The sequence below is a fragment of the Phalacrocorax aristotelis genome, chromosome 1 (genome assembly GCF_949628215.1).
Source record: "Phalacrocorax aristotelis chromosome 1, bGulAri2.1, whole genome shotgun sequence".
In the NCBI taxonomy this organism is placed as follows: domain Eukaryota; kingdom Metazoa; phylum Chordata; class Aves; order Suliformes; family Phalacrocoracidae; genus Phalacrocorax; species Phalacrocorax aristotelis.
This window is the reverse complement of record NC_134276.1, coordinates 4,461,049-4,479,098: the sequence shown is the minus strand read 5'-3', so window position 1 is coordinate 4,479,098 and position 18,050 is coordinate 4,461,049. Positions and strand designations below refer to the sequence as shown.

Here is an 18,050-nt window from a genome sequence, read left to right as displayed (position 1 = left end):
AGTGATGAGTGGTCTGAAGATAAATTTGAAAGAAAGAGTGCTCTCAGAAACACCGAGAATAAAACCAAGGTTTTGGTTTGGTACAGATCTGGAGAGGTTATTTAGGCTCACTCTGATTTGAACCTCTGCATTAAAAAAAAAAAACGTAATGAAAACAGGTGTCTGTGAGTGTTTCAATGCTGTGAGAAACAGTCCCACCACCACTACATCTGTGGTGCTCTCCACTTCTGATATTTGGTGGATATAGGATATTAGAAAACAATGTCATGCAAAGATACTAAGCAAATATTTATGACCAATTGAAAAGAATAGCTCACGCTCAAGCAGGGTTTCAGGTTTGGTTTTATTTACCTTGCACAAATTACTCAGTGCCCAGAGATTGGGTTGGCAAGGAAGAAAATGCCACCCCCTTGGACAGATTGTAGACACTCTGATCTGACGTCGATGCATATGACAAATAGGGTCAGTGAGATGGTTTGGGATAAACTGTGCTTTAAAACAGCAGCACACGGAGGCCAAAAAACTGTAGAAAAGTTTACTGGTTTCGATACGATCAGTTCGCAAGGCAGAGGCGGTCACGCAGGTGTGCGTCGCGGGGCTCCTCAGGGGTGCTCTGGGCACAGGGCCTCCGTTGGAAAGGATTATTTGGCTCTTAGTCACCACACAGATAGTATTACAGGAGGTGTGCGGTGGCAGCCAGCCCGAGTCCACCCTGCAACTTGCTGGTTGCCAGAAAACTAATGAGCAAACACTTCCGCTTTCAGGCCGTTCCCTCCCCTCTCCCTACACCTGCAACCTGCACCAGGGCTGTGCCTGGAGAAAACTGGAGCCTCCACAGCAGTGGCTGGGCTGGGAGCTTGGAAAAAAACTGACTCAACAAAGGAAAAACAAGGGAAAGAGGACTGGAGCACGGCAGGGAGCCATCCTGCGTGTGGGGCAGGACCCGAGCACTGAGCAGCAGGTTTTCCCACACTGCTGAGCCGTCAGGTCCCGAGGGAGATGAGCATTTCATCAGAACACAAGCCCCTTGGGAAGCAGGTCACTGGTAGCCTGCATACGGTAAGATAAGCGCTCCGAGGCACGGTTTCCTCCTGTGGGATCAAAGCATCCCCTTTGGGCTATGTTAGAAGGTTTTTTCCCCCCACCTCCTATTTTGAAGACATCAGGGCATGCCAGGTATGTGACCAAGAAGAGGAGTCTTCTGTGTCTGACTGTGACCTGTTTGCACCAGTTTGCTTACAGAAGGGCCATGTCCCTCGCAGGCATACAAGATCTGGCAACAGCAAATAACCAGAGTGGTTCTCCTTCGCCTTTGACAAGAGGTGGAATTAATTTAATATGAACGTTAATTGGTCATATCCCTAAATAAAAACCTGTTGCGAGTTTTGGGGGTTTTCAAAAGTCCTTAGAGCCTCTAATGATGCAAAAGCTGCCTTGTGTTGTGGATGTGCAGAATCATCAGCTGGAAGCAGTAGTTTTTCTAGCTCTAAGGGAAATGAACGGCAATCTCAAGACCAGCAATGTACTACCTAGGCAGAAATCAGGAACAAGATCAGATGATGTTTTCCTTTCCCACTCTTCTGCCCTCAGTCTGTTGCTGACCAGTGTGTCTTCTCTGTTGTAGCTGTACAGCCCCTCCACCAGACCCCTCTGTCTTTAAAAGATCCAATGTTCTTGTGTTTCATTTTTCAGGTGTAGGTTGCAAAATGCTTCCCCAAGGAGGTAACTGTTTTGCAGATTAAAAACTGGGGCACAGATAGGTGGAATGATGTCCCAAGTGCCACCTCACCGGCTAATTACAGAGCTAGCAATCAGCTGGTGCCAGTATTACCAGTCTGCTGGGAACCAGTTCGGTCCCAGGCTAAAACCATTAATCAAGATCTGAGAACATAAGGTTAGTTGGACTACTGTATTAATGAGGGACATGTTATCCATTTGTGTTAGGGACAAGCAGCATGAAACATCTGACTTGCCGTGTGAAAAAGGAGCAAAGGCTCAAAAGCATGAGACCCTCCTATCAAATAATCCCTGCTGGGGAAAGCTGTTATTATCACTTGGACTAACGACAAATCTCCTGACTGAGAGACTTTGCTACAGAAACAGCTTTGGGCTATGTTCTTCAGTGGGTGGAAATCACCAGACAGTCTCAGACAGAATAATTTTTTATGTCTCCTTGGCCCTAGTGTAGATGATTGCCCTTGAGACCGAGCCACCCACACTAGGGCAAAGCAATATTCCAGCTGGGTCTTTGGCCTGAATTTTCTGTTGTTTCCCTGGCTTGCCTAGGCTGTGAGCAATTTTCTGCTAAATCTGACAGCTTGCTGCTGTTTAAAGGGAAAGTCTCCCCCTGCTCCAGGTTGTCTGTTCCTAGTTCTTTTCTTTTGACAGCTCTGGTGCTTGTTAAATCATCTGTGAGCCAATTCAGCTCACTAAGATGAAAGAGAGGCAGAGCTGGCACGAGGTGAGCAACAGAAACACGTAGGTAGGTACAAGCGTGGAAAGGGGAGTGGGCAGCAGGATCTCCCCCTCCTCTTGGTGTGAGCTGTGAGATCAGCTTACTTCATCCCGTGGGTCTGTACCTGTGGGGTCCAGCTAAGCCCTTAAGTACTCGCTTCACGTCAGGCATGTGACTAGCAGCACCCAAGCAGATCCTGGCGTGATCGGATCCAAGAAAGAGCAGGTGAGCTCCTGAAAAAAAGGACCATTTATTGACTCATGCCTTCGCAATGGCAGGTGTGGCCGTGGCCAGGCATGTGACTTGCATTACAGCTGTGACGACAGCAGGGAAAATAACTGCCTCCTTTCTTCCCCCTCCTTTTCCTCTACTGAGTACTACAAAAAAATGACAGAGTACAAAGGGAGGCTGTTAAAACTCTTCAGCACTGGACTGTTGGGAAGGTCAGACTAGACACCAGGTCCAGCTTTCTGGGCATTCAGGCCTCCTCCAATGTGTTTCAGGCAGCAGTGGCGTTAATGCATGGTGAAATAAAATAAATCCAAACAAAACTCCAACCTTTATATTCTTCCTTCTTAAATCCATGTCAGTTGCATGAATGATTTCCTTTACTTCCTAGCTAAAGCTATCATACATTTTTAAAGTGCTTTGCTAAACAGCTTCTGTCCTCCCCCTCTGACACGCTTGATTCTTGTGTCTTACTTCAGTATTTATAACTAAACCCCCAGATAAGTGGAAGCCAATTCCACCCATTTCTAAAGTTTCAAAGAGCTTTTTTTCCTCCTCTGAAGAGAAAACATGAGCTCAGGTGAGAGGAGTGGGGCTGCACAGCTTTGAGCTCGGTCCTTGTCCCTCTGCAAATGGGGAGGGTGAGAGCTCAGGTCACTCTCGCTGGAAGGACAGGGGCCAGCAGGGACAATGCTTGTGTGGGGCTTAGATCAATGTCAAATCCTGTGGTCTCTGACAGATTCCCTGGGCAGGGTACTTCTCTCTTCTTCATGGGCAAAACAACATTTTTGTATGTCCCAAGGATGTGGCGAGCACTCAGCCATTTGGAAGTGCACAGGTCTCTGCTACTCTGGTTAGGAGGCCTGTATAAACATCCTGCTTTTAGCAATAAATGGGGTGGATGTTCGCATCTGATCCCCAAGAGATGGGGTCTCACACCTCCCTTCACACTGTCATTTCAATTTCCATTTGCAATGGCTTTTTTTTTTTATTATTTTCCTTGACACTTCCATGTTGATGGCCTCGGATGGGTAACACACGTGGCTTTTTGTCCCCTTGTGATATCTGCAGTTGTCACCAATCGTGGAGTTAAATGTCGGCGGGGAGATGTACACAACAACGCTGAGCACCTTAAAGAAACACCCTGGCTCCAAGCTGGCAGAGATGTTCACCGGCCAGCCCAAGCTCAGGACTGACTCCGAAGGGAGGTGGTTCATCGACAGGCCAGGCACCTATTTCAAATACATCTTGGAGTACCTGCGCAGTAATCAAGTGCCCACCCAGTGCATTCAGGACGTCTACAAGGAGGCATTGTTCTATGACATTGAACCTCTAATCAAGCAGCTAGAGGACTCCCCGCAGATTTTTGGGGAACTTGTGGCGAGGAAGCAGTTTCTGGCTCGTGTGCCCAACTATAATGAGAACATCGAACTGATGATCCGCATTGCGAGGGCAGAAGCGGTCGCATCCCGCCGGTCCAGCGTCATCGTGTGCGTGGTCAGAACTGAGGAGGATGCGGCCAGATGTCAGGATGCCTTGAACAGCTTGGACATGGATAAAAAATCTGTGGTGAAGTTTGGCCCCTGGAAGGCCGCGCCAAGTATTTCTGATCTGCTGGACTGCATTCAAATGGATGTTGAAGCCAAAGGGTACAAAATATCCTTTCAGCCCCATGTTGCTGAAAAAGGTTTTCGCTTCAAATCGCATGACTTCTTCTACAAGTTCCTGTTCACCTGGTGGTAGCAAAGTGCCACCATCGATGGGGAACAGAAGAAAGCAATTATTAAAATAAACTAACTTGTTCCATGGAGACTAAGCCGTGGACTAATGGAGGGACAGGAAGAAATGCATGGCCCAATGAAATGATCTCTTTGGGTCATTTGCCAAGTTAAAAAGCACTTAAGAGCTTTTGTTGGGCTTTAGGGGATAACTGTAGGATTTAAAACGCACCAGGAAAAGGAGGAACTTTACCCTTTCAGCATTGCTGACTACTAGGTAAGTTCGGAGGACCAGATCTGAGGGTTGAGCCAACCTCACTCCACCTAAGAGAAATTAGTAATTCCAAATGCGTCTCATGAACATGTAGAGTTGGTCTCTCAGTGCAAACAGGAACAGGTCACATATGTGCAATTCCCGACAGAAACACTGATCGCTGCCTTAATACATGCTCAAGTTAAATTTGGATCCTTAGTGAGAAAGCAAAAGCTCTTCTTCTCATTGCTTTCTACACTAGAACCTAGGTTAAAAAGAAGGATTTCAGTGTCCCATGCTCTCTTCTTGTTCCTCAGTAGACAGCCTACTCTCTAGCCAATGTATTTATTACCATTATTTATTATTTATTCTGAAGGAAAGGTGGAAAACCTCAGCTATGGTCCAGGACCAACAAAAGGTAAAAATACCATTGCTGATCTGAGTAGTTTATAATCTAAGGACACGCACTCCTCTCTCATTCCACACTATTTCAATCTTTTTCTAGTGTCATTCATTATTACTATGACATTATCTCTAAATATATAAGTTTCTGGAAGAATAGGGAAAACCCACCGCGATTTGACAGGAAGGAAGTGCTACTGAAGTGACAGTCTGGGATCTTAGTGCAAATTCTCCTTTACAGACAATGAATTGAGTCCTACACTGTGTTTTAGAAATCTTAGTATTCAAAAGTTTATTTTTATACTGGAGATGGCTGTTAGCTTCGTTTTAATCACTCTGAAAAACATAACAGCTAATTTGACTATGTTTATACTTCCTTTATTTCTCAGAACATGGATTTCTTCTAGTTAAGGACAGCAACCTCTAGGATGTTAAATAAATAACTTTTAAAAGCTCTTTGAATAATACAAAAGTACTTTATTTACTGACATCCCCCCCCTCCAAATCCCTAATTCCTAAAAACCTGAAGTTTTATGTTTATGCTAATGGATTTGAATCTTTCCTAATTAAGCTTGGTTTCAGATGTGCTCATCCTAGCATAGATTTCCCCACCATGAAAATCATGAGTCATGCCACCGATCTGCTGTAGGTATATAGCGAGTCTCTGAGACCTCTCGCATTTATAATCTTGGTAAGAACTGATACAATCAGGGTCTGAGAAGGCTAAAAGGTTTAGAAAACAGGGTCTGTGATCATATCTATGATCATAACCAAGAGGTTGGTGGTGCTTAGCCTACAAGAAGAGAGACCAAGGATGCCTCCAAATAGGCAGGAGGCTGCTTTAAGGAGGAAATCAGTTAGTCCTTGTATGTACTAAGGTTGGAAGAAGGGTTAACTGGCTTAAGTCACAACAAAGGTGATTGAAATTAGATATTAGGAAAAAGAACCTGACTGTAGAGTAGTTAAAGCCTCAAGCCAACTAACCTCCTAAGACTCAGGCTGCTGTCATGAGAAACTTCAACAGTTTTATCAGCCCAGGCTGCAAGGGACCTCAAAGGATCATCTGGTCCAATCTCCGGTGGGAAGGGGAATCTGGATGAGACTACTGAGTACCCCATTCCATCACATCTTGAAAATTCCCAGTGATGTGGACTCCAGCATGTCCATGGGGAGGTTGTTCCAATGAATGATGGTTCTCACTTTTCTTTCTTATCTTGAGAAGAAACCTCTCCTGTTGCAACCTGTACCTGTTGACCCTTGTTTTCTCCACATGGCTTCTTGTGAAAAGAGAGCCATCATCCTCTTTGTGGACACCCTTTAAGTACAGGGAATGCTGTGCTGAGGTCCACCCAGGCAGAAGAGACCCAACTCCTTAAATCTTTCCTCATATGGTAGTTTCTTCAGACCTTTGATCACCTCCCTGGCACTCCATTGGAGCCTTCAGCCCCTTCCCAAATCACCTTGTCCCCAAGATGCCACTGAACTGTGGCTGCCCCTGGTTACCTCTAGCCATGCAGCACCACAGATGTACCTGCTGCCTGCATCTCCTGACATCTAACTAAACATAGCTCTGTCAGGAGACTCCTCAGTGCCAGGGCCTCCTCCCCTCTCCTTGAAGGAGACATGTTTGAAGGCTGTGATAAGCTTTCTTGTGTGTCTAATACAAGCAGTGTCTAAAATGAGCAGGGCTCAGTTTTGAGGCCGGTCTTGTTTAATGTCTTTATCAATGATCTGGATAAGGGGATCGAGTGCACCCTCAGCAAGTTTGCAGATGACTCCAAGTTGGGCAGGAGTGTCGATCTGCTCGAGGGCAGGAAGGCTCTGCAGAGGGACCTGGACAGGCTGGATCCATGGGCCGAGGCCAGTTGTGTGAGGTTTAACAAGGCCAAGTGCCGGGTCCTGCCCTTGGGTCACACCAACCCCAGGCAGCGCCCCAGGCCTGGGCAGAGGGGCTGGGAAGTGCTCGGCGGAGAAGGCCCTGGGGGTGCTGGCTGACAGCCGGCTGGGCATGAGCCAGCAGTGCCCAGGTGGCCAAGGAGGCCACCAGCCCCCGGGCTTGTGTCAGCACTGGTGTGGCCAGCAGGAGCCGGGCAGGGATGGGGCCCCTGTGCTCGGCCCTGGGGAGGCCCCACCTCGAGTGCTGGGCTCAGGTTTGGGCCCCTCGGGACAAGAAGGGCCTGGAGGGGCTGGAGCGTGTCCAGAGAAGGGCAGCGGGGCTGGGGCAGGGTCTGGAGCACAAGTGTGCTGGGGGGTGGCTGGGGGAGCTGGGGGGGTTTAGCCTGGAGAAGGGGGGGCTGAGGGGAGACCTTCTCGCTCCCTGCAGCTGCCTGAGAGGGGCTGGAGTGAGGGGGGGGCTGGTCTCTGCTCCCAGGTCACCAGTGACAGCGTTGTAAGTAACTAAAGGGTTAACTTGAAGCTTGAGCCATTATTAATCTAAACCCACATCCTGAGAAATATACACAACCCAATGAGCCAACTTGTGAAAGGAATTCAAGGTTCACGAGCTGAGAAACTTCAAGGACCGATAACAGAAAGAAACATTCTCCCACAACGAAGATCGAGAGATGCCACAACCATGAAACAATGAAACCAGTGAGAATCACGATAACTGGGGGAAAAGTAGCTCTGGCAGGGGGAGATTGTGACCACTGACTCAGCTGAGGGATGAGAATACTACCCCCTGGCTCCTTTCGAGTATGCGCAGTGAATTAAAATCACACTGTAGCTTTAAACTTAAGTGGAGAAGATACAGACCAATGGAAGAAGAGGATGCTCAGTCGGGTCAATGATTATGTATTAGATAGGCATGGTGTGTTAACTTTCATGTATAAATGTCAAAAATGAACTGCAGTAGGTGTGCCTGTTAGGAGGAAAGGTCCCCATGCAGCTGGCGCCGAATAAAATAATACCTGCTTTTTAACATGCCCAGTGTTAAGGAGTTTTATTCCCGGTTTTAGGTGACAATAGGACAAAAGGAAATGGCCTCAAGCTGCGTCAGGGGAGGTTTAGGTTGGATATTAGGAAAAATGTCTTCCCTGCCAGAGTGGTCAGGCACTGGCACAGGCTGCCCAGAGAGGTGGGGGAGTCACCAGCCCTGGGGGGTGTGTGTCAAAAAACGTGTAGACGTGGCACTTCAGGGCATGGTTTAGGAGTCCTGGGGGCGTTGGGTTGGTGGTTGTACTTGATGATCTTAGAGGTCTTTTGCAACCCTAATGATGCTATGCTTAAGTTTGCCTGGAAACAACAAGCCATATTATTTATATTTTGGTCTTTATATGATCTAACACCCCATACTAACGAAACTGGTGGGTATCTTGGGGGAAAACTGAGCGTGGCTGAGCCCCTGGCAGGGTTTGGCTGCGGGTCAGGCCAGGCCGCAGCCACCATGTCCGGCCTGAGTTGCCATGGCAACGGGAGGCCGCCCCCTCCGGGGCCGTCCCGCCTGACCATAGAGCGCAGCCTCCAGTTGGGAAGGGAGAATGCTCCTTCTGCCTCCGCCTTGCTGGCAACTCTCTGGTTTCTCTTCCGGGTTTCGCGTACGGCGGCCGCGGAGGGCCAGGCGGCGGTATGGCGGCGCACCTGAAGAAGCGGGTGTACGAGGAGTTCACCAAGGTGGTCCAGGTAACGCACCGCCGCCGGGCCGGGCCGGGCCGAGCGGGGCGGGGGGACAGTCCCGGGCTCTGCCGGGCGGCGGGTGAGGCGGGGCTGTGGGAAAAGCTGCCGGCCTAGCCCTAGGCCTATGATTAGGGGAAGGCCTAGGCCTAGCCCAGGGGTGCCCGACGCCTTGAGGCGGGGGCCTCGGGACCGGGGAGCAGCGGGACGGGTTGGACCCGGGTTTAGGGAGGTTGGAGGTGGCGGGAGGGAAGGGGGGTGTGGAGGGATAGCGCTGCCCTCGGGCGCGGAGAGAAGAGGGGAACGACCCGGGCTGCCCCCAGCCCGGGGTGAGATCGAGGGAGTGAGTTTCTTGGGTGCTTCAGGCCGGTGGGCGTGGGGGAAGCCGTGTTTGCGCTGGGGTCGTATTCTGGGGTTTGTCCCAGGCTGGGGTGGGGAGAGGCTGTGATTCTCGGGGGTGGGGGGCACCCGGGTAGGGCAGGAGCAGCCCCAGGGGGGTGAAGGTGTGTTCCTGTTCCTTCCCGGCCGAACATGAGCCAGCAGCGTGCCCAGGCGGCCAAGAAGGCCAACAGCCTTGGTCTCTTCTCCCGAGTCACTAGTGATAGGATGAGAGGAAATGGCCTCGAGCTGCATCAGGGGAGGTTTAGGTTGGATATTAGGGAAAATTTCTTTACTGCAAGAGTGGTCAGGCACTGCACAGGCTGTGCAGAGAGGTGGGGGAGTCACCATCCCTGGAGGCGTTCAAAAAAAGTGTAGATGTAGCACTTCAGGACATGGTTTAGGAGGCCTGGGGGTGTTGGGTTGGTGGTTGGACTTGATGATCCTAGAGGTCTTTGCCAACCTTAATGATTCTATGATTTTAGGATAGATGAGTGAGACACCAATGACTGCCTTGGGGCACAGGAGCTTTCTCCGGCTTGTTCACTCTGGGAAGGAGTGGGTCAGTGTTTGTGGTGTGTTTCTGAATCTCATCTCTCTGCCTGCAGCAGCAGCACGAGGACCTGTCCGCTAAGAAGCTGCGGCTGACCAAGCCCAGCAAGTCAGCGGCGCTCCATGTCGACCTGTGCAAAGCCACCTCATCTGCCGATGCCTTGCAGTACCTGCTCCAGTTTGCCAGGAAGCCTGTGGAAGTGGAGAGTGTGGAAGGGGTTGTCAGGATTCTGCTGGAGCATTATTACAAGGTAGTGAAGCTGGGAGGCAGGTGTGCTTCCAGAATCCTCCTTTTGGTTTTGTTTTCTTGGTATTGGATGTGGAATAGAGCCACAGGCTTCTGGTCCTGACTCAGCTGCCAGCAGCCTGGGCTGTTGGAAGCCCTCTGTGAGGAGAGCAAGGGACTATAGTGCTTTACTTGAGTGATTCCTGATCATGTTACTTGGTCCCTTTAGCTGGTGGCTTCAGGAGCTGGTGACAGGGATGTGACTGTGTTATCCCCGCAGATGGCCTGTGTGACTAGTCTTAAATTAACAAGGGACAAAGACATGACAAGTTTTCCAGGGAACCTGGCTGTCAAAGCTGTCTCAGCTCCATCTGAATCATTCCTGACTGATGTTTCCTTACCTTGCTCTTAATTTCCTCTAATAGCAGAGAAACTTTTTACCTGTTGCGCTGCAGACAAAGCACTTCTAAAATGATGCTTCTGAAAAAACTTTTCAACAAAAAATTCTTAACAGCAAAGAAACAAATAAGAGAAGCAATATATGCTTTGTAGTGTCCTGGTGTTGATCCTTCACTTGATAAAGCAAAACTTTATTGTGGCTGACAAAGCTACACTGTAGGCTGAAACATTTCTCATAAAAGTCCTTGGGCTGTTCTTTTTTACTTATTTATTTGTTTGGGTTCTTTTTGGTTTTGGGTGTGTTTTGTGAGTTTTTGTTGTTGTTGTTTTACTATTGAGCCAATTTTGTTTTGAACTTGCACTGAAACCATTAAGCTGAATTTTATCTATTTCTGTACTCTCCTGCTTTGGCTTGTGTGTTGAGACTGTTTTACTTTTTTTTTTGAGTGGGAACTTACTTTCATTATTGGACTCAAGAGTCCACTCAAAAGAGTGTACAACTCAAGGAGCCTAGTGGTGTATTTCCATAGCTTTCTATGAAGAAAACTGATTCCTGATCAAATAACACAAGTTATTTGGTGTTTGAAGTTTGTGTTGTAGCCTATATTAGAAGGAGACTCTTAAATCTACAGATTAGGTCACGTTTTCAGTGCACGGCCTGTTACGGAAACCAACTTTTAAAAAGCTACAGGATTACAAAGCATTGTAGCAGCAGCGGGGACAGGATACCGTAAGCTGGTGTTTCTGTCAGCAACCATGTGTCCTCAGACAGTGCCTTGGGGTGATTCCAAAAGTCCCTTCCTGACTCCTGAGGGTGGTCGGGAGGAGGGTTAGAAGCACCTTCACTTACTGGTGTTTTGGTTGTGGAGATGACGATCAGACCTGTAAACTAGAAAGATAAGTTCCTCTGATTTCCTGCTCATGAACCGTTAGGAGGAGGGAGAAAATGTCATTTGGAGTAGGGGGCTGCTCAGAACCTGGTAATGAAAATGTTGCAGACATTATTCGCAAGGCTTTAAAAAGTGCCTTTGTAAGTGTCCTTTTTGAAATCATTGATTTCATCTGTGTTTGTGGAGAGGGTTGTTCTTTTATTACAGGAACGTGAGAAATGGTGAGTAAATATCAAATGTGTTACACTGTGGGAATCTGTGCATCCTACCGCTGATGTGCATTGTCCAATGACAGTAACTGTTGTTCAAACACATAATTTTGGCCCTGAAAAAATGCTTCTTGGCTCAGTCGAGAAGGGGATTACTCCCACGGGTCTCACATTTGTCACCTGGGGAATGTGTGTGATGCTGAAGTCTCCTAAACGCTGTTGAAAACCATTAAAGTTGTAATCGTAGTATTTCTGCACCAGTTCAGAGATGTAATATTTGTAAGTGTAATGTTTCTGCACCTCTGTGTTCAGCGTTGCACAGTTGCTACATAAGATCTAAGCATGAAATCCAGACTTCTTTTTGTCTTTCTACCCTGTATTGGGTATCATTGGCGATACAATGAAGGAGAGAGCTTCTTGTCATGACCAGAAGTCTTGTGAGCACAAGTCTGTAGAAGACTCAAAATAACAACTTTGAAATGCATGAACTTAAAAAAATTCATTTAAAATTAATACAAATTTGTGAAGCTTATTTCTGTAATTATCACCTGTGACGGTTTCTGCTGTTCCTGAAATGAACAGACATATGCAGCTAACATATGCTTCTATTATTATTTTTTTTTTTACCTTGTTGGGCTTCTTTCTTTTAAAAAAGTTTGGCAGGATTCCTCCCCACGGTTAAGAAAAACAGTTGTTTTCTGTACCTTGGTGCTTGGCAGAGGCCAAGAGCGTTCATCTTCTAAAATCCTCCCATTTGTTCATTAAAAACATTGCAAAGACATTAATGTTACCAATACTGAATTTTCCAGCATGTGAGGGTAATTTTGAGGAATTATGAGTAAAAGAATCCTTTTGACATGTACTGGAAGCTGCCACATAAACATTCTGGTACAGTTAATTTTCTGTGGGGTGTGCTGTGGATGTATGGAGGAGGAAGTACCCTGAGAGTAAAATTCAGACCCTTGTGCTGAATTGTCCTGCCTGTGTGTCATGTTTTATGCTCTTCAAACTGGAAAATGAACGAGGGTGTCTGCCGTTTCCTTCCAGGAGAATGACGCCTCTGTAAGATTGAAGATTGCTTCTTTGCTGGGCTTGTTATCGAAGACTGCAGGATTTTCCCCAGATTGCATTATGGATGATGCCATTAACACTCTTCAAAATGAGAGTAAGTCTCGCTTTTCAGGTGGTGCTTGAGGTCGAGGCAGAATCACATAGTCTTTAAGCATTTAGAATGGTGGCAAGGCCCTTATATTTCAAGTGTATAATTGGGAATTGTTGCTCAGAGTATTTATTTTCTGCTTTTGTGAATGATGACAGAAAATACCATGTTCTGAGGAGGAGAAAAATGTTCCTCAAACCTGCCTGCTCTATCCCTCTGTTTTAAGGCAGTGCAAAGTTCGCTTTTTCATCTCTGGGATCTGTTGTTTCTGAAGTGCTCTGTTCTAGAGAACAGTCTTGGTTAAAGTGGAATCTTGTTTGAAGAGTAGGTTTTTTTCTTCCCATGCGGCAGGCTAGCTTGTCAGAGCTAATGCAAGAAGTTATAAGTTCATTAGCATTGGATTAGTAATAGACAGTAAAATATAGGTTGTCCTGTTTGTGGCTTCATTAAGGTCCATTTTTATTTTCTGTGTTATATTTTCAGTTTGTATGTGCTTTACTTGATGCAGTTTAACTTTATTTTAAAGAATCAAATAATGGTTTGGGTTGAAAGGGACTTCTAAAGGTCGTCTAGTCCAAACCCCCTGCCATGGGCAGGGACATCTTCCACTAGACCAGGTTGCTCAGAGCCTTGTCCAACCTGGCCTTGAACATTTCTAGTGATGGGGCATTGACCACCCCTCTGGGCAACCCGGGCCAGTGTCTCACCACCCTCAGTGTAAAAAATTTCTTCCTTATCTAAACCTACCCTCCTTCAGTTCAAAACTGTGCCCCCTTGTCCTGTCCCTACAGGCCTTGCTAAAGAGTCTCTCTCCAGCTTTCTTACAAACCCCCTTTATAGATTGAATGGCTGCAATAAGGTCTCCCCGCAGCCTTCTCTTCCCCAGGCTGAACAACCCCAGCTCTCCCAGCCCGGCCTCACAGCAGAGGGGCTCCAGCCCTCAGAGCATTGCTGTGCCCCCTCTGGCCCCGCTCCAACAGCCCCGCGTCTGTCCCGTGCTGAGGAGCCCCGAGCTGGAGGTGGCGCTGCAGGGGGGTCTCACAGAGCGGGGCAGAGGGGCAGCACCCCCTCCCTCGCCCTGCTGCCCGCGCTGCCGGGGATGCAGCCCAGGGCACGGTTGGCTTTCCAGGCTGCGAGCGCACGTTGCTGGCTCGTGTCCAGCTTCTCATCAACCAACACTCCTAAGTCCTTCCCTGCAGGGCTGCTCTCAATCTGTTATTCACCCAGCCCGAATGTGTGCTTGGGATTGCCCCAACCCATGTGCAGGACCTTGCACTTGGCCTTGTTGAACCTCACGAGGCTCCCACGGGCTCACCTCTCACGCCTGTCCAGGTCCCTCTGGATGGCATCCCGTCCCTCAGGTGTGTCAACTGCACCGCTCAGCTTGGTGTCATCGGCAGGCTTGCTGAGGGCACACTCAACCCCACTGTCCATGCACTTGATGAAGATATTAAGTAGTATTGGTCCCAGTACTATTGTCCCTTGAGGGACACCCATTGCTACTGGTTTCCACTTGGACGCTGAGCTGCCAGCTAACTGATTTGACACGGCCGCCCAACCAATTCCTTATCTATCTAACGGTCCATCTGTCAAACACTTTTCTGTCCAATTTAGAGAAAAGGATGTTGGAGTGGTCCATGTGAACAGTAGGCTAAATGTGAGTGTGCAGTGAAGGCCCACTGTGTACCAGGCTGTGTCCGCAGGAGCGTAGCCAGCAGTCAAGGGAGGGGATTATTGCCTTTACTCAGCACTGGTTAGACCACATCTGGCATATACCGCACCTGCTTTAGGGCTCTGGAGAGCCAGATAAGTGTTGGTAAGGTTGAGTGAGCTCTGCAGACGGCTGCTGACATGGTTGGGGGCCGGATGTGCAAGGAGATGCTGAGGGAACTGGGCTTGTTCTGGCCTTTGAACTAAGGCGGCTTCAGGAGGACCTTCCAACCGAAACGATTCTGTAGCTGGTGAGGAGCTCACTGAAGAGGTATGCAGCCTTTCGCTGTTTTGTTTTGCAGAGTCTCACCAAGTCCTTGCTCAGCTGCTGGACACCCTGCTGGTGATTGGCACGAAGCTCACGGAGAATCACTCTGTCAGGATGAGGCTGGTAGAGGTAGCCTGCAAGGTAAGGCGGCCTCCCTGGGGCAGGGAGCTTTTATCACTGCCACAGGGGAAAAAAATGGTAGTCAGTGTTTGATTTATTTTTATTTTTCTCAATAAACTGTTATAATATTAACATTTTTTAACTGCTAGGAATCTTAGTATGATTAGCTGTTTCGAAGGGGTGAAAGAAGAATAGAATCCACTTAAGAAGAATAACATCCAGTTACGTCTATTCTTCTCTTCCATTCCACAGCATCTGACAGATTCTTCCCATGGTGTAAGAAATAAGTGTCTTCAGTTAATTGGCTGTCTTGGACCAGTGGAAAAAGGCATTGCAAAAGAAGCTGAAAGCCAGGCTGCCAAAGATGTCCAGAAGATAATAGGAGATCATTTTAATGACCAGGACCCTCGTGTTAGGACAGCAGCTATAAAAGCCATGGTAAGGATTGCTGCTACAGTGGAATAAATTGTCTGGTGTTACATAAGGAAGCTGATAAGGGGTTGCAAACTCATCCAAAGAGGTTTGGGTTAGAGAGTATTTAATTAATGTAATAAAAGTCCATTTAGCATATCAAAATTACTAGGAAAAATAAGCTCGGTTGTGAAATGTGAGAGTAGTGTGAGATCTCGAAGGGAATTTTAGTGATTCATAAAAATTTCTGTTTCAGCCATAGCTGAAGAAGCTTTTTAATTTTTTGGCTTTTTTGAGTGTATGTAGGTTCTTTTTTTATGAAGAAATATGTATTTCTTGATTTAGCATCGGTTACCACGATTTCAACAAGGCTCTAGTACTCCAACGGACACTAGAAAGCTGCTTATGACAGGAGACCTGAGTGATAAGTCCAGAAAGAAGTCTGTCTGTCTGTTTTTAAACGATGTTTATGTTTTGCCCCATGGTTGCATTCTCATTAGCATTCTTTACCTGGTTATGAGGTTAACTGGTTATGGGGTTAACTGGTTTTCACGCGGGCTGGAGCATGGTGAGCTTTCGGAAGGTTTTAGCTTTGCAGAAATGCAAGCAAAGATCATGCACTTGAGAATTTTGCTTGTGAGTATATAGAAATCCCTCTGTTACCTTGAGGTTTACAACAATATCCCATCTAACCTGATGGTCAACAAGGGTATTTGAATTAATGATATTAAACTCCAAAGAAAGAAGCAGAATATATCTGAGGAGATTGGATTGCACTTGAATCTGTCTGGGGTCTCCCTCTGCTGGAGGTTGCACTCATCCTTTTTTGCTTCCATCGGGGATTTTTCAGTACAATTCTTTTTTTAAAGTCATTTGAGTGACTTTTACAAAGCCATTCAACCAAATCCATAGCAAGATTTATGACCTTGAATTGATAATTACAGCACAAAGTCAACTGTCTGTCACTTGCAGAAGCATCCTGAATGAATTCGGGGTCTCTAACCGCTCCTAGGGTTCTTGATCGTGGTTTTCCTTGCTACTGTGTGTGCGTTGTTTGAGTTTTTTTGGTTTTTGGTTTGGTTTTTCCCCTGAATTTTGTCACTGGCCTGTTTATTTTAAAGAAGGGGATCCAGAAAAGTAACCGTTTGCTTTCTTTTTGACAATATTCAACCAGATATTATCCCTTTGTTTATAAGTCAGGTTCATGATACTGTTTTATTCCAGATAGAAACAATGTTTAGCATGACAGTTTTTGCTATTCTTCTGGTTCGGTAATTGAAGAGGTTTACAGGGTGTGAAAATTAATCGGCAATGCTGCTTTTGGGCCGGTGTTTTAGGAGTGGTAGTAAACTGATCATTTTGAAGTTACCCGTATCAGTTGTAATTGTGGTTGAATATGGCTGGCGCTAAACAATTGTTGGAAGGTTGGGAGAATGGGCGGACAGTATTTCTATAAACTGTATTTTCCTAATCAGTCGCAGTATGAATGGCTGTGAAGTTTAAAAAAATTCTACTGAAGTCAAAATTATGATTTAAAATACTAAGATCATGAAATGCTTTAATTATAGCAGCAATTAAGAAATGCAGGCAACTAAGTTTACTCCAAGCAAGAAAAACAGTGTTGAAAACTTAGTCTCTGTCACTCAAACTTATAGTTACACCTTCCTGTGGCTTTTTTTTTTTCCCCTGTAGCTGCAGCTTCATGAAAGAGGATTAAAATTACAGCAGGCTATTTACAGTCAGGTAAAACCTTGCATTAATTGGTATTTATTTGGTACTTGTTTGCGTATCTTGCTTTTTAGATTCTGTGACAACGTGCTTTGAGAGGAGGAGGGCATTGAGCATAGGCAGGGGATTTTGCACTTAGGTTGCCTATATTCCCTGTTGCCCTGTGGCAGCATCTCAAGCAGTGCTTGAAGGCACTAAAGCATATGCTTTGATTGGAATTTATTGGTTATTGGGGGAGGTAATCATGGGAAGGGCGAGGCGTTATGTAATTGTTACTGTCATTTGGCAATCTCAAGTCTTAAACCCTTGTTCATTGGAGAATACACGTTAAGCCTGTGTTTGTTACGTCAATAAGGTTGCGCAGCTGAAGCCTGTATCAAATTAGTTCTACTACAGAGTCGCATTTCGTGCTTCCTGCATAGTACGGGCAATTCTGGAGTTTTACAGCATGTTCCCGATTGACTTTATTAGGACTAGCCTACCTAAATCAACTTGGAAATACTAGGGGGTATGGGGGAAGGCTGAATTCATCCTGACTTCTAGTCTGCCTTAACTGATTTATGGTAAGGATCCTGGATCCGCTGTGGGAATGAATGACAGCTCAGCTGGAGATGTTTTGGGTATATTGGACCGTGAATCTTCTTTCAGGCCTGCAAGCTGCTGGCAGATGATTATGAGCAAGTCCGCAGTGCTGCAGTTCAGCTAATTTGGGTCCTCAGTCAACTTTACCCTGAAAGGTATGAGCTGTATGCAAAGTGATTCAAAGTGTTGCCATAGTAATCATCCTAATCCTGAGAGTTTTGTGCCAGTGAGTCTCAAGAGTAGCTGTTAGAAAACTGATGGGTACAAATTACCGATACCTGATAAGAATGCACTGATCCGGACAAAGTTTTGGGTTTTAATATTTGTTGCGCATCCGTAGGAATTCAGCACAGTTGTTTCTTGCTTGCTGCCATCCAGCATGGCATCGGATCAGCGTACTGATCTGTGTTTCTCTGTTAGCATTGTCCCGATTCCTTCTTCTAATGAAGAAATTCGCTTGGTTGACGATGCATTTGGAAAAATTTGTCATATGGTGAGCGATGGTTCCTGGGTTGTTAGAGTACAAGCTGCGAAGTTATTGGTAAGTTGCGTTCTTTTCTTTTCTCTGTCTGAAAATAGTTTGTCTTATGTTACTTCACTTTTCACGTGTATTTGAAAAGAAATGGCAGGATGTTTAAAAACTGTATGGGTAAATGTCTACCAAAATTCTGAGAAGAAGGAAATGAGAGAGGTTGAGGAAACCCAGAAGTTTCTCAGCTGAACTCTGCAGTGATTGTTTCCTTGAGCGTA

General features: G+C 46.5%; 2 protein-coding genes across 2 annotated transcripts in view; both read left to right on the top strand.

Moving 5' to 3' along the window:
- Positions 1-798: 798 nt before the first annotated feature.
- KCTD14 (potassium channel tetramerization domain containing 14) lies at positions 799-7,980 on the top strand. The gene is made up of 2 exons (XM_075081888.1): positions 799-1,059; positions 3,755-7,980. The coding sequence occupies exons 1-2, from the start codon at positions 1,000-1,002 to the stop codon at positions 4,424-4,426; spliced, it is 732 nt and encodes a 243-aa protein (XP_074937989.1). The 5' UTR covers positions 799-999; the 3' UTR covers positions 4,427-7,980.
- A 569-nt stretch (positions 7,981-8,549) lies between these two features.
- Positions 8,550-18,050, top strand: part of INTS4 (integrator complex subunit 4) — a 38,629-nt gene continuing 29,128 nt past the window's right edge. The window contains exons 1-8 of the mRNA XM_075117029.1: positions 8,550-8,677; positions 9,655-9,849; positions 12,370-12,487; positions 14,494-14,600; positions 14,832-15,017; positions 16,683-16,733; positions 17,367-17,455; positions 17,721-17,841. Of these exons, the coding sequence (XP_074973130.1) occupies positions 8,624-8,677; positions 9,655-9,849; positions 12,370-12,487; positions 14,494-14,600; positions 14,832-15,017; positions 16,683-16,733; positions 17,367-17,455; positions 17,721-17,841 (921 nt within the window). The 5' untranslated portion in view covers positions 8,550-8,623. The remainder of the gene's footprint in view (positions 8,678-9,654; positions 9,850-12,369; positions 12,488-14,493; positions 14,601-14,831; positions 15,018-16,682; positions 16,734-17,366; positions 17,456-17,720; positions 17,842-18,050) is intronic.

Bases quoted from the DNA above. Each gene is read 5' to 3' on its own strand.
- KCTD14 (XM_075081888.1), top strand. From the start codon at position 1,000: ATGAGCATTTCATCAGAACACAAGCCCCTTGGGAAGCAGGTCACTGGT. The intron at 1,060-3,754 runs GTAAGATAAGCG...TGATATCTGCAG, and splicing joins TCACTGGTAGCCTGCATACG to TTGTCACCAATCGTGGAGTT.